At 46.7% G+C, this 16,187-nt stretch overlaps 1 protein-coding gene across 2 annotated transcripts in view; it reads left to right on the top strand.

Moving 5' to 3' along the window:
* HIPK2 (homeodomain interacting protein kinase 2) overlaps positions 1–15,598 on the top strand; it is a 132,360-nt gene extending 116,762 nt beyond the window's left edge. For both annotated transcript variants that reach the window (XM_062011144.1, XM_062011136.1), the window contains exons 12-15: positions 411–707; positions 11,534–11,781; positions 12,801–12,961; positions 14,807–15,598. In XM_062011144.1, the coding sequence (XP_061867128.1) occupies positions 411–707; positions 11,534–11,781; positions 12,801–12,961; positions 14,807–15,277 (1,177 nt within the window). In that variant the 3' untranslated portion in view covers positions 15,278–15,598. The remainder of the gene's footprint in view (positions 1–410; positions 708–11,533; positions 11,782–12,800; positions 12,962–14,806) is intronic.
* The last annotated feature ends 589 nt before the right edge of the window (positions 15,599–16,187 follow it).

The following is a 16,187-nucleotide window of genomic DNA, read 5'->3' as shown; positions in this document are numbered from 1 at the left end:
AATTATCCGGTCATGATACATCCATACACGAGAGAGAAGGGATTTCTCATTGGGGTGGTTCTTCCTTCTGTGAGAGCCATACTGTGCCTGCCTGTGTCTTGTGTGACTGGCCTGTGTGAGTAGCCTCTACCTCCCAGAGCACATTCCTGAGAGGCAACATTTCTCGTTTGGAGGATCCTAGGGAAAATTAAATAGATTTTTTTGCTAAAAGAAACTACTTTTCAGCCAATTACATGAATGTGTCACGTGAGGCACTCTGTCCTTTGAAGAGGTGATTATGCCAATTTTGCAGTTTCCCTAGACTCCGTAAATCACTGCCGCTGAATCAGAGGCCAAGAACCAAAAGCCACAGCAACAGACAACTTTAGCACATTAAGTTTCAGCCAGCTAACAACTTTTCCCCTTTCCAGAAACACATCCACCTATGAAGTCTCATCCTCCCAGTCCATCAGCTCGCCGCAGCGGTCCAAGCGCGTGAAGGAGAACACCCCTCCTCGCTGTGCCATGGTGCACAACAGCCCCGCCTGCAGCACCTCACTCACCTGCGGCTGGGGCGACACCACCGCCACTGCCGGCAACGGCGGCACCGCGCGGGACCGGCAGCGCCAGACCATCGTCATCCCTGACACGCCGAGCCCCGCCGTCAGTGTCATCACTATCAGCAGCGACACAGATGAAGAGGAGGAGCAGAAGCATGCGCCCACCAGGTGAGAAGTGGCGCTCTGCTTTCTCTCACACACAAGGGCTGTAGTGTCCCAGGAGCTACAGCTGGGTCTCAGCAACCGGGTGCTCTTTCACTGGAGGGGAGAGATGATGGGGAAGCTAAAATACTAGCTGACTCCAGTGATAGCTCTGAGGTGATGTTCCCTACCGTGCTGCGCGTTTGCTGTGTGGCCTTGGAGGAGCGTTGCTGTCTCTCTGTGCCGTAGTCTCTCATCTGTAAAGAGAAACAACAATTTTCTCTGTCTCTGTTGAAAAGAGGCTTTAGAGATCCTATGGTGATGAGCCTCTTGAGGTCAGGTAGCTATTCAAAAAACAACAACCTCTACAAAAAAACAAAGACAAAAACAAGGAAGGTAGCTTAAAACTGCCTTTTCTCTTTCTAAGGGGTCCAGACATCTGTAAAGAGCGTTAAATGACACTTTCCTACATACTCTTCTCTGTAAAAGGGTACTAAAAAGCAGTTAGTGGTTGTGTCGTAAACACTCAGTAATGGTAAATCATTGAATCATAGAATGGAAGGGGTTGGAAGAGACCTTTAGAGATCATCTAGTCCAACCCCCCTGCAGATGCACGTCCACCTAGATCAGGTTGCATAAGAACAGTTCCAGGCAGGTCTTAAAGACCTCCAAGGAAGGAGACTCCACACTCTCCCTGGGCAGCCTGTGCCAGGGCTCCCTCACCTGAACAGTGAAATAGTTTTTTCTTATATTGAAATGGAACTTTCTGTGTTCCAGCTTCATCCCATTACCCCTTGTCCTGTTGCTAGATACCGTAGAAAAAAGTGATGTTCCAACCTTCTGACACCCACCATTTAGATATTTGTAAATATTAATGAGATCACCCCTCAGTCTCCTCTTCTCCAGACTAATTGTATTCCAAGAGCTTTGCACAGTTCTGATTGCATTGCTAAAACATCCCTAACTGTTGTAAAAAGTGGCAGAAAATTATTGCTTCTTGACTGACTCTGCAGAGAGGTATAGGTGAGGGTATAAAGACCACTGTGACCAAGTTTGCTCCTCAGAGAATTAACTCACCCGAGTGAACAGCGTGGCACAGGACTGCTGCCACTGCTGGTCATCTACTGTGGATGAGAGAGGACTTAATTTTCCAAGACACTCTCTTCAGCACCTCTCATCACATGCGAGCGCTCTAAGTCTCCCACCTACTGCCAGTCACAAGACATCCCTCTGCATTGTAAGTTGTTACAGAAGTAGTCTTGCAAACGGCTGAATAATTATGCCATCTTTATGTTGGTAACTGAGCTAGCAATTTTTTAACCTTATCCCTTCGGTGTTGTCAGAGGAGAATTCATTTCATCTATTTAGAACGTTCTTCATGGCAGATATTCCTTTAATCACTGGAGATACCTATCTATATCTCTGCATATATCTCTGTGCTGCGGTGATAAGTGGAGCGCACACAACAGATGAGATGCATTTGGCCTTAAGGAGCTAAAAATCTGTAAAGAGGAGCCATAGAACTCAAGCATCCAGGGCTGTGATTTCAACCTGTTTCCTGGCAGCCACCACCACTTTCCATTCCACTTCTCCCTACCAGTGAGCTCCACCGGGAGCTCAGTGCCTCTCAAATTCAGGCTTGTTGTGAATGCAGTAGTTATCCTGGGAACTGCTCACAGGACAGCGTAAGGTATTTCCCCTTTTAATCAATAAATACATTGCTACAGTACTCATTAGTTTGGTAGGGAGAAGAAAATGTGCTTCCAGAAGGAGCTGAGTGAAGGTCAGCTTGGAAGTCAGGTGGACTATAACTGAGGAGTCCTCATTTCCAGGGCTCTTACGGGAAGGGAAGGGTGAGGCAAGAGAGACACTGGACACTTAAGGTTGGGAGGTGAGGCAGCATGAGGAGGGCAGGTGTCTCAGAGGTCATGGGAGCTAGTTGTGAGCATGTTTACCCATGGGGCTGATCCCAGGCTTTGGGAAATTATGTGCAAATACTTACACTTTGCATCTGGCTATCATCTTGAGTCCAGAGGGGAGTGGAGGAAGAGCTGGGATCCTGTGGCCGCTTCAGCTAACACTTGTCTCCTCAGCTTCAACTTTGCTGCTCTCTGACCAATTTCTTCACTCGGTGCCTCTCCAGGGAGACAGACAAAAGATAGTTCTGGAAAATGTCTGGAAATTGAGCTGGGAGTATATGGGATATTTAAATACCCAGGCAAGGTCTGCTGAGGGGTTAGGAAACTAGTCCCAGGAGTCGGACTTACATAAACTGGCTTTGACATGACTAAAGCATATTCAGGACACGTTCCTGCCTGGGATCAGATCCCTGGCTACTTTTTGTATCCATATGGCATATCTACACAGAGTGCCAGGGTGCCAGCATTCCTGGAAGGCCAAGGCTTAAGAGCTAGATTTAATTTCCGAGCCATGTAGAGACATTTCACATGGACACAGGCTGTTCTCGGGCAGCTTTTGGAATTCCACAGTGAGTTAAATTGCCTGTGCAGATGTAACCAGAGCAAGTGGAGAATTAGAGGCAGAGACACAGATGGAGAACAACAAGTCCGGAATGAGAATTTTCGGCTAAAGTCTCCAAGAGAGTGAAATCAACTCTCTCAAGTGCCTTTTGACCTGGGCAGATCTAAGATTGTATTCTCAGCTGAAGTAAGAGTGTAGCTTCCAGTCAAGGAAACTGTATCAGCATGTAATGCCAGTGAACTTTGCCCATGCCAAAGCTGAGGTCGCTCTCATTGAAAGTGCATCACATTTAGGAAAGCACGTGCAAGTTTTCTTACCTATTTTTTTGGCCCCAAGAAATATGGGAGTGACAGTGAAATGTGTACTTTAATGTAATCAGTGCCCAAGGGTTCAAGATCTGAGTTGAAAATGAAACCGTGCACAGAATGCATTGTCTCGCCCATGATTTTGCAAATATTATGCTATTGGGCAATAGCTGTGCTGTGAGGGTGAAAAATAAGGAATGACTTGAAACATCCTATTGGTCACATCCTAGCAGTATTAGCTTGTTCTACATTAGAACACAGAAATCACATTGCACGTGATGGATCAAAGTTAATTGCCTGATTCCATCTCACAGATAGCAGTGGTAGCTCTGCATTAACTCCACTCATGTTGAATCAACTCCTGAATTTGCTACAGCACTTCCTTCCCTTATTTCCTGTGGGGTTAGAAATTTCTCTTTGACCTGTGAGACTAAAAATGTTTATTTTATTGATCACACAGGGAAGACATTACAGCTACCTGTGCTTGTGAGTAGTAGTAGATCCTTCAACGATGTAAGAGTTTGTAAGTCTCAATTTAAGAAGGACTAGTAATGCTGGTAAAATGTGATACTGCTGATGCAGTAAAGCGGCCCTGCAGCTTGGATTTACTCCAACAGAAAAGCCTCTCTGTAATACCTGGACAGCAGAGTGAGCTTTTCTCATACAGGGCATGCACATTTTTGTTGGCAAAAGAAAAGTCTGAAGAATTCAGTGCAATGTGGGCAGAATTTTTCTTTACCTAATGAAAAGCACAGATATTCAAGTAGATTGTTTATGAAATACTGACTGATCAAGCAGGTGGGCCAGCACATTGTTCATTGTTCACATGGGTTTTGCACCATTGATGAGTGTAGCTTGGGGTAATCTTCTTTTAAAATCAATAGTCATCTGAAAATGTTGGGCACCCATTGAGGAAAAGCACTGTGGAGGTGGGCTCTGGAGGACCTGCTCAACGGAGCCTTGTCTAAGGGGGCCATCTACTGGGGCCCTGTGCCTGGGGCAAAATCACCGAGTCAGAGACCTCAGGTGCATTTTGGCAGGGCCCATCCTCAGAGAAATGGTCAGAGATTTTCAGGGGGAAAATTCCTGATTTAAAAAGTCAATTTTTCAAAACCAAGGCTTTTTACAGGCTGCCTTGAGATGCTTTTGGTAACATCCCCAATACAGTGAAATGTGGAGAAGCTTCAAAACTGAAGAAAAGAAATTGATTTAAGGGAGAGAAGGAGATTAACTAGTTAAGGGGAAGACTTCTCTTTCCTGGTTTAAAGAAGAGGATTTTTTTCTTTCAAAATGTAGACAAATAATAGGGGAAAAAAATGAAATAATCAAAATAAAAAGGGAATGTTTTTCCTGATGAAATTGGTTTTAGCTGGCTTCTGATGCCCACAAAGTTTTGCATGTGACATTTTGTCCTGTGGGACAGCAGGAAAAAAACCCCAACATATTAAGAGCTTTAGAGGAACAGGAAACAATTTTGCTACCCTGTTTGTTTCTCACCAGTGTATTTCTAGACTGAGTTCAATGTCCTTTACAAAGAGACTTTATAGGCCAAAGAGATGTTTACTGCTGTGCTGCATGATAATACCCTGACTGTTATTTATTCTGGAAAGAAGATTTTAGGTCAAACCGGCACCTGTGAAGAGAGTAAGAACAGAATGTAGACTTGGTGTTTTTCTCATGAATTTATTCCTTTTTGAGTTTCTCTACTCACTCTTGCAAGGAAGTCAAGCAGACAGACAGACAGACCAACCAGCAGTGCCAGCTGCAGTCACAGTAGTCTCAGCACTCGCTTGGCAAGCAGTAGGGGTTAAGTACTTTCTAATACGAAATTTCATGTGGTGCAGTGGTTTAAATGTAAATCCTCCCTTGATTAAATATTTCTGAAGCTTAGAAGTGGAGAAAAAATAAAGCAGTAACCTAAACGCAGAGCAGGAAGGCACAAGGACACCCTGGAACTGCGCTGGGGGGGAGGTGGAGCACACGTGGCCCTGCAGGAGAGGATGTGCCGGGCTACACTGGTGCTGCAGTGAGGGGGGTTTCCACGTCCTGCCAGAGCAGCAGGAGGAAGGAGCGGAAACAGAAGCAGTGGAGGTGGCTCTTGTGACATGCCTAGGTGACTTCCCATCCAAGCAATGAGGGAAACAGCCAATAAACATGTGACTCTCGAAACAACACAGTGATGGCCTTGAGGTGGGTGGTTTTGAGGATACATCTGCCCCAAAGAGGGGAAGAGCCCCTTGCTTCCCCACTGCCTGCTCTGTCTGCATTGGCATCATAAGTAACACCTCTCCAGCTTGGTTTTCCATGAGATCCTCACTGTCTTCGTGAGCAAAAACAACTGACTGGGCTCCTCAGCTCAAGAGGGACAGAGAACTTCTGGAGAGAGTCCAGCACAGGGCCACCGAGATGATCAGGGGAATGGAACATCTTTCATATGAGGAAAGGCTGCAGGAACTGGGGCTGTTTAGTCTAGAAAAGAGGAGATTGAGGGGGGATCTTATTAATATTTACAAATATCTGAATGGTGAGTGTCAGGAGGCTGGGACATTCCTTTTTTCTCTTGTGTCTAGCAACAGGACAAGGGGTAATGGGACGAAGCTGGAACACAAAAAGTTCCATTTAAACATAAGAAAAAACTATTTCACTGTTCAGGTGAGGGAGCCCTGGCACAGGCTGCCCAGAGGGGTTGTGGAGTCTCCTTCCTTGGAGGTCTTCAAGACTCACCTGGATACATTCCTATGCGATCTGATCTAGGTGGACCTGCTTCTGCAGGGGGATTGGACTAGATGATCTCTGAAGGTCCTTTCCAACCCCTTCCATTCTGTGATTCTATGACTGCAGCTGCCACATGCACATACTGAGTAACTGCCTCATTGGCCATCTTCACTGTTACAAGATTCTTGCAGGGTTGTCTTTTTTCCTTCACTCTTAAGATGGTAACGTTAAGTGAAGTCTCTGTGTGAGTCTCACCTATGTAACGCAGTGTAAGCCGATACAAGTTGTGACTCATCTTACATTGTAGCGCGATGCTGGTGGAGCCTACTTCAGAGAACTCGAATTCCCCTTACACACAGAAACTGCTGGCAGGAACAAACCAGGTGTTTTTGCCAACTTGCTGGTGTGCACACGTGAGGGTCAAAATACCATGTGTAGTTCCCTTTCGATAGCTAGCCTATTGTGGCTGTGGTATGCTGTGCATAGTAATGCACTGACTCTGCATAGCAATACATTGACTAACTGCAGTCATTTGGTAAAAAGATTGCTGCCTTCCATCTCCAGAAGACGCACCCACATGTGTGCCTGTACTTAAAATAACACAGATAAACAATAGCTCTCTCAGCAAACCTTCAGCAGCAGGACCTTTACAACCCACTAAGCAATTTGGCGTATATGACTGAAATAGCCACGCCATGTGCTGCGTAGCCTAATAAAAACAGCTTCGGCATAGTGCTTGAGAAATATACCATCATAAATTGGCAAAGAAGGTGAGAGCAAGGTAATGGGTCAGGATGGAGGCTGAGCTGAAGAGAGAGGGGCATGTTCTCAACACTGAGCTATGCGGGGAATAAGATTTCAGCGTGGAGAGAGCGATTGCAGTTGTAGTGTGCGTCTTTGTTGACTGGCTCTCTACTTCCCTAGAATAGGGGGATTATTCTGAAGCATTAAACTGAAAAGGTTGCATGTTATTAGGTTTTCGGAGACCCAGAACAGAATTTTTGTGATGTAAAGCTAACATGCCGTGTTGTCTACACACGCCATAGCTGTGCAGTGGCTGTGTTCTTCCACAAATTAGAAAGGCCATAGTAGGGACCTTGAAAGCTGAAATCCTCTGTTGCCATAGTGTCAACCACGCCAAAAGGTTTGTATCTCTTTGGGTGAACCACGTGCTGAAGCATTGTCACTACTAGACACCATTTGCCTTTTCTGGAATTCTGGTGTAACTCGGGATAATCAGGGGAAAAATAGATCCTGTTCATGCAATGATATCACATACCGAGCTTTTGGCCCAGGCCTTCAGCAAGGAGAAATGATCTGAAGTTGTGTTGTTACAAGAGCTGTTGGCCCTGTCCTCGTCCTTGGCTATTTAGGTGCTTTCAACATTGTTTTGACACCGTATTCAGTATCTGCTTTTCCTTTATTTCTTCTCACTTTTCATTCTCAGTATCAGCCTTCTACACCTTTCCATTAACAGTATCTCAGATGCACACCTTTATTACTTTCCTGGTGCTCCTGCACAAGCTGTCTTCCCTTTCCTCTATCAGGCTTTTCCTTGAGATCTTTCCTGGCTGTGGGGAATAGGAACCCACATAGGAACCTGTGTGTCTGCTATGTGCTCATGGGAGTGTTACTTGGAGCCCTGGCACAGGCTGCCCAGTGAGGGTCAAAACCCACTTGGACAGGTTACTGTGTGACCTGATCTAGGTGGACCTGCTTGAGCAGGGGGTTGGACTAGATGATCTCCTGAGGTCCCTTCCAACCCCTAACATTCTATGATTCTGTGATATGTTAGCTGTCTCCAAGACCTGCTTCTGCATGTTTGAAGCCATGGTCATGTTCTGTGTCGGCACATTGGACAGACATTAAATGTTTCAAGTCTAAGTTTGAGAACAAGTTCTTGGGGCCTAGGTGGGAATGGGCCACCGCTTATAAACTCTATAAACTTAAAAAGCAACACATATTTTTTCCAGCTGCTCTTCTAAAGGGAAGACACAACACCAGCCAGTAAGGGTTAAAAAGCTTTTCAGTCTGTGTAGATGGATTTGATGCTGCTTTGGTAGTCTTCCTCCCTCCCTCCTCTGGAGAATTAAAATCCACCTACCCACATAATGCAGGCAGGCACACAGGCTGACCAGGAACACGTGCTGACTCTCCACACTACTAAATCATATACGCTGCTGCTACTGTGCTTGCAGGAGGGAAAGCAATTACCAGGCTTGGAGCAAGCTTTAATAGGAAGGGGGCAAGACTTTTAATAGTATTTTTCTGTGTAAGCATAAACATCCCCAAAAGCTGTGGCTGAGTTATAGGAATGCAGTAAGCTTGCTGAGTAGGCATGTGCTGTGTCAATAGGTAAAAACCCTCAGTCCTGATAGTTGGTGAGCAGGGAAGGAGATGTGCCAGCCTGGGCCTCAGTGCCTGCGATGCATCACTCCTGTATTACTGTGAGGTGAGGAGAGCAGCTGAGTCCTCTGAGGGAGCTGTGAAGAGGACAGTTGCTGGCTAGCAGGAAGGCTTTGAGAAGGGTGAGCGTTAGCTCTTCTGGGTTAAATTTTCAAAAGCCCTCATTTCGGCTTAACACTTATCTTTAAGCCTGTGAATCAACTGTTTTTCAGCAGGAGTTGGGCCTTTGATCCTTTTGAAATTCCCACCCTTAATCTCTGAGGCAGGCTATGGTACAGCAGGTGCCAAGCTCGGAGCGTGTGTGAATAGTCCCGACTGACTTCTCTGCCTGCTCTAACATTCACCACAGCCATCCCCTTTCCTAGAGACAAAAATGCAGCTGCCTTCAATAGGACTTCCCATATGCCTGAAGTGATGCAGCCTGCTGAATCAAGGGACTAATCACCTGGGCCCTAAGTCCTGCAAATGTTTAGTCATGTGCTTTAGCTCTGTTACAGGAATAGCCCATCTGACTTTGGTGCATACTCACAGTGCTGAGCACTTGCTAAAGGCCTGGCAGGACCATAGCTCTGGTCCTTATCAGTTTCCCATCCATTAAATGAGTTTAATAATCTGCTAGAGTCTCTTTCTCTAGAGAGATTCGTGTTTGTGTTCACTTATTTGTTTAGCCAAACAGATCTACTTGATTTTCTTATCGTAACCAAGGAGCTATAACACTTTGAAGGAGAAGGCTCCTCATGGTCCCTGCTTTGACAAGCCCTCAATCAAAATGGTGAAAAACATGCCTGTTCTAAAACAATAAATAGCACAGATTACGCAGAAAAATACCCTTCCAGTTCTACAGCTCAGCCTTCCCATGTCAAGTGTCAGCCAAGAGCAAGTATTTCCAGTTCAGCAGCTCAGCCACTTATGTAAGGAAAGGACTGTGAAAGAATATCCAGACCTTATCAGTTGTCAGAAAACTCTTTAGTGACTTGATCTTTCTTTATAAAATGTAATAACTGTCAAGGGTAGAGAATATATGTCTCTTCCCAACTGGCAGCTAAGGGTAGCTGCAAAGGGCAAGCAGTGTGGATACTCATAAATGTGTGATTACGGACATTTCTGCTGAAGGAGAGAGGAATATTGATGCGATATTTGTCACTTTTATTGGCTTAATATTCTTCTTTTGTAGCACCATATCCAAACTGCTACATCTTTCTTCACATACCACAATTGTCCATCTAAGATATACTGTTGCTCTTTCCGTTTCTAATCCAGCTCCCTGTGGAAAGCCAGAATGCGAGGGCTTGCTGTTATACACCTTCCTGTCTAAATGGTCCCTGCCCCTGCAAGGATTGCTTTCAGCTTCCAGATCTCCGTGCAGTAGCTTCCCCTGCTCCTCTAGTATCTGCCCTGTTTCAGGTGTCAATGCTTTAGGATAGCAGGGGCTTCTCCAGACTGGTTTATCACTGTCCGTGGAGCACCGTGGTCTTGTGTAGTCTTTGGGGCACACCAGGATCCTATGGTGACAGCCTAGGGAGAGTCTGTGTGATGGAAGCTTGTTTGTGAATACAGCACCCGGAGGCATTCTGCAGTGGAGAGGAGTCTTGGGAGCGAGGTGGCGAGTTTTGGTTTGTGAATGCTGACGGAGAGGCTTTGGGATGGATAAGTTGAAGGGAACCCACCAGTGCTCTTTTAGCACTGGGAAAAATAAATAAGGCAAAGAGTGTCCTTGGAAGGAAGCCTCTTCTCAGTATCTCAGCTCCACCCTTTCCATCACAGACTTAAGACCAGATGAATCAGCTGTTTCCTGGTCTAGACCAGAGTAAGAGAACAGAGAGGAAACTCCATGGAAAAGGGGTCCCTCTCATTTTAAAGTGCACACTCAAGAAGTTAAGAGATGAATTTCTTTTTCTCCGTGGCATTTCTGTTCCTGTTGGGGCTGTTTCCACCATTAAGCCTAATTACTTAGCTTTTTATGTGCTATCCATTTCTTTTCATCATTTTAAAAACTTCAGTTGCCATAACAACATAATGCAATCAGTGAAACATAGCAGCTATTTTCTGTAGTCAAGGTCTGTGCACTGTCAAGGATGTGAGCCATTTAAGCGAATCTTCACCATCCCCCTTCCTCCCTCCTCTTTCCCGCTGCCTCTTTTTCCTCCCTAAACAAGCTCATAACAGGAAGGAGAAGCCATCAGGAATAATTAGACACAATAGCAGAGCAAATCCCAACCGGACTCGTGCAGTCTAGTCTAATGAACCTCCAGCATTAATCTTGGAAGCGTTGATGTTCCTTCTTAATCACTTTTTTTGATGTCATAGATTAGCTGCAGCAGGACCTTGATAATCCACGCTAGAGTCAGGAGATGCAGTGCCCACTCAGAGAAAGAAGAGAAAAGCCAAAGGCATCACACACTTTGCTCATTTTTTCATCACTGATGCCTCAGTTTCAAGTGCTTTTGGAGAATACATGCCCATTGTACCGGATTAGTAAATAGAACGGAGCGCATTTTGTAGATTCATGGGATTTAAGCATGAAAAGTCATAGCATCTATTATTAAATCGTTGCTGGAAGGCTGGGAAAAAACGCCACGTTTTCATGGGGGTGGTGAGACTTGCAACAAAGCATAGTATAACTGCTGGGCTTCTCCTGCACGCATATATAAAAAGCAGTCTGAAAATAAATCTGGCAGTCTGCTTCGGCACTATTCTAGGCAGTGTGAATATAAGATCTATCCACAATGTCTCGCTCACTCCTTGACCTCCATGAGGGCTTTCCTGGAATAGCAACAAGAGAGTTGTGTGAAGCCTGGGATTTGGTTTAAGCAGCCTCTCTGTGGCAGAGGACGGCGGGATGTGCTTTGCCTTTATGGAGCCCGTCTGCCACGGGCAGAGGCTCCTGGTGGCTTCCAAGTCAGTGGCTGTCCGTTCACTCTTTCCACTCGTCTGCTTGTGTTTCAGCACCTTGTCCAAGCAAAGGAAGAACGTCATCAGCTGCGTCACCGTGCATGACTCCCCCTACTCGGATTCCTCCAGCAACAACAGCCCTTACGCCGTGCAGCATCGTGCAGGGCAGAATAACGGGAACACCTACGACACCAAAGGGGTTCCAGAGACTCACTGCAGTGGGAACCCCCGAACGATCATCGTGCCACCACTGAAAACCCAGGCCAGTGAGGTGTTGGTAGAGTGCGATAGCCTGGCGCCAGGTAAATTGCACCTCTTCCGTCAAGAAAATTAGTAAGAAATAAATGATTTATCTTGGAAGAATCTCATTGTTCGGTTTCATTTTGTTTGTTTGTTTGTTTTGTTTTCCAAAGAAGCCATGCTCTGCTGCCCTTCTCTCAAGTGACACATCTGTTCTTGGGAGCCATGTTGCATTATTTATGTGCCCTGGTAGACTCAGGAGTCACAGGGGCAAGTGTCGGTCCCAGTCACTTCTGTACAAACCCAAGAACAGAATGCGGCCTTTGGCTCAGCATTTGACATGTAAGGCTCCCAAATGCAAGTGTGACCCTTTGCTGCCTTGCCTTTCTGTAGGTTTGCTTTAAGACGGGTAAGAGATTGAAAACACGTGTGTGCGTTTTCATCCAAACTTGTTGACGTTTCTGGGAAGAACGTCTCCCCAGGATCTTCACTGTGGACTGATGAGGTTTGCTCATCCAGAGCCTCTGCAATGCTAGATAGGACCATGTGTGGAAAAGGAAGGGGCTCATGGTGGAAGTTTGGCCCCAAGCAATTGGCTTTGAGCTACTTTGCAGTCCTTTCTTTTGGCACACTGCTGGTGAACACAAAAGCTCAGAGGGTGAGCTCCCCACTAGCTCCTTCTCCCTCCCTTCTTACTCACCGTGAGGTCAGCCAAGCCAGGGTTTTTTTGTGCTGTGCACACTATACGTTCTTCCTCCTCCTTGGGATTTGTACCTGCATCGTACTGTTCCGCTGGCAGAACAGTTTCTCATGCTTCTGAAGGATCTATAAAGCCTTCTCCAGGGCCAGTTTGGGTCCAGATATTGGGTCTGCTTGTCTGCCTCTAGGATAACAGGCTGGCCATGTATATGAAGCACTGCTGAGGTATTCGGTTAATTAAGAGAAACCGTTTTTCTTGTCCTGCTTCTGTTGTATGTCTCCTCTCCAAAGCCACTCTGGAGGAGATTCAGTGAAGAAAAGGTAGGGTGAGCAATTAAAGAATGTGATGTAAGCTACAAATGTGTTTCCTTTCCTGGCGCAGTCACCACCAGTCACCATTCATCCTCCTACAAGTCCAAGTCCTCCAGCACCGTGACCTCCACCAGCGGTCACTCTTCAGGGAGCTCGTCTGGAGCCGTTGCCTATAGGCAGCAGCGACCAGGAGCACATTTCCAGCAGCAGCAGCCTCTTAATCTAAGTCAGGTAAGTCACAACCGAGACAGATTCTGGTGGTCTGTCATCCAGCTGTTACCTACCGCTCCTCCAGCACGGGCTGTCCTGCTCCAGTCTCACGATAGTTGGGCCCCGTGTCGAGTTTGATCGACTCGTTTCAACTTCAACTGCAGAGCTCGATCTCCCCAGCTCGGGCAGCGGAGGTAGCGCAGATCCCATCCCTGCGTCGGCTGGCGGTACCCTCACCGTGGGTTTTGAAGTCAGATGGTCTGACGGTGGGAGTGGGAGAAACGTGAGAGAGAAGATGCAGTGCCTCAGACAAAAGAGTGGAGCAGGACTGCGTAGGAAGGACTGAATTCTCCTTAGCTGTAGGTAATCATGGAGAGAGCAACTTCCAAGCAAAGGGAGTGCATCAGCCCAGCCACAGGACTGGGAGAGGAGACCCCACCAGGTGTGACAAGGCAAACCAGAGCTTCTGTGCGTATGCATGACCTCATGTAATGAGTTTGATCCATCCTGTGATCAACCTGGGCTGAGAGCTGGGCAAATCCCATTATCTTGGCAGCACGCAGTTCTCAAAATGTTTCCTAGTCGGTGACCAAAACACTCAGGGGTAGCTTCAGTAAATAATGCCTTTTTCAGTGACTGCACCTGAGGCCTCTCTCTTCCCAGAGGGTGAGGTAATGTGAGCAGGGAAGCTGCAGCACAGTTACCAGCATTCCATGAGGAGAAAGTCGGAGAGCTCAGAAGACAGTGCTGGTTTTCATCCAGAGCTGGATATAAGCAGAACACTCGAGGATTTAAAAAAAAAAAAGAAAACCCCAAATTTGGGAGAGAAGAATGTCCTCTCCCCCTCAAAATGTAGTTGAAATTAAAAAAAATTCAGCAAACTTGAAATAAAAGTGAGTGAAAATGGAGGAAGTGGGCGAGATGCTGTTTCCAAGAGTGGAGGAGGAGTGTGGCTGCCGCATTTCAGACCACACTGACAGCACAGGGAATGCTTACAAAGAGGATGAGGAGGCTTGGAAGAGCAGAAAGAAATAACATAGAGAATTGCCCTTCTTGCCTTCTAATTCCTACTTTATTTGGTTATTTAATACTCTGACTACAAAATGACTGAAGAAACTGCTTGACATTATTGTACAATGCAAAAAAACCCCTAAACTAAACCCATCTTAGAAAGTCACAGAATCACAGAATGGCAGGAGCTGGAAGGGACCTCTAGAGATCATCTAGGCCAGCCCCCTCTAAAAAAGTACATTGTTCCTGTCCCGCTGCATGAAGTTGCCTGTCCTCGGGTAATTATAGCTGGATGACATTAGGGTACCGGGCAACTGCAGAATCTGATTGTGCTGAGGGGTTTCTCTTTAAAAAATAACATAGTTATTTTTATTTACTGGGGACCACAAAGACCCAAACTGAGCAAAATTAAATTGCCTGTTCCAAGCATAGTTGGGCAACTTCCTTCCCCTGAGCTGTCGATGCGCCGTATGTCGTCAGCAGGGAGTTCACTGACAAAAGCTGTGTGTCGTGTGAGCGACTGATTTGGCTGAGGATGTTCTTAGGAGCCAGGTGTCCAAAGGCTGTGGGTCTTTGTGGTAGCTGTGCCAGCAGGTCGTGGCTCAAACTGGGAGATTCTGTTCTCCCTTTGGGGGCTGTTCTGGTGAACGTATGAAACTAGAGGGTCTTCCTAGGAGTGGGAGGGATCCTTTGCCACCACCCGTTTCCAAAGGAAGACTGTGGTGGTGCTGAGGGTGTCGGGAGGAGCACGAGAGACCTTCCCGGTGTCGTAGGGAGGCTCCCAGACAGCACCGTGGAGATAAAGAGCCGTCTCCCATCTTATAACCGTTTCTCACCGTTGCTGTCTTTATCCAGGCTCAGCAGCACATCACGACGGACCGCACAGGGAGTCACCGGCGACAGCAAGCCTACATCACGCCGACGATAGCTCAGGCCCCGTACTCCTTCCCGCACAACAGCCCCAGCCACGGCACGGTTCACCCTCACTTGGCCGCAGCTGCCGCCGCGGCTCACCTGCCGGCCCAGCCCCACCTGTACACGTACACGGCGCCCGCCGCCCTGGGCTCCAGCGGCACTGTGGCTCACCTGGTGGCCTCGCAGGGTTCGGCACGGCACGCCGTCCAGCACACCACCTACCCTGCCAGCATCGTCCACCAGGTCCCCGTCAGCATGGGTCCCCGCGTCCTGCCCTCGCCCACCATCCACCCCAGCCAGTACCAGGCCCAGTTTGCCCATCAGACCTATATCAGTGCTTCCCCGGCCTCCACCGTCTACACTGGATACCCGCTGAGCCCCACCAAGGTCAACCAGTATCCTTACATCTAAACACTGGAATGAGGAGGAGCGAGACACCCACCCACCCACCCGCTGGACAGCCCACCCCGGGGCAAACAGGCGGCCGCTTTTGTACTGAGGAACAACGCGGTGACAAAACTAACAATGCAACGGGAGGAGGAAGAGGAGGAGGAGGAAGAGGCTTGGGTGAAACTTGAATGAAGGAGACTTTAAGGAAGAATCAAACAAACAGAAAAAAAACAACAAAAAAAGGAAAGAAGGAGGTGAACCGATTCTACACTTTTTATTTAAAAAATAATAAAAAAAAAGAAAATGGAAAAAAAAAGAACAGGAGGAAAAAAAAAAAACAAACCACAAAAAAACCCAACCATTCTGCACCAAACTAGAGAGAGAGAGAGAAGCAGAAGGACCCTCCAGTGGGTCCTGTCTCTTGAAGAACTTCACCAACAGACTTTTAAAGGTTATTTTCATCCAATAGTGAGCTACATTTAGAAATTTGTTGTCCAGAACACCTAAAAATGAAATCCATTAGGTTTTTAATCCAATAGGTATGTGGATTAGGGATTTATCCAGCATTTCAAAGGGTTTTTACCCCATCATTGGCGATGGTCTCTGGATCCCCAATGCATATGTAAGGTTTGGGTTGGGGTTTTTTTTCAGGAAATAGAAGGTGGGTAAGGGAAGCTGAAGGGGAGAGGAGAAAATGTTGTGCCAGTGCTCTAAATTCGGATCTAGCACTGTCAAACACACCTGGGCAAAACAGACCATGCAGCGCTGGTCGAGAGCAGAAGCAATGGGGACGTTTCTCCCTTTCTTTGAACACACTGGATAAATCCCTGAGAAATGCTATTCCTAAACCGAGATCTCTAATAACGTATATTGGATTTCAGTTGCATTTCATTTGACTTTATTTGGAAACTTTTCAATCCCTAGCCGTTTT

The sequence above is a fragment of the Colius striatus genome, chromosome 1 (assembly GCF_028858725.1).
Source record: "Colius striatus isolate bColStr4 chromosome 1, bColStr4.1.hap1, whole genome shotgun sequence".
Taxonomy (NCBI): domain Eukaryota; kingdom Metazoa; phylum Chordata; class Aves; order Coliiformes; family Coliidae; genus Colius; species Colius striatus.
The sequence above is the reverse complement of the archived record's forward strand: the minus strand, read 5'-3'. Positions and strand labels throughout refer to the sequence as shown.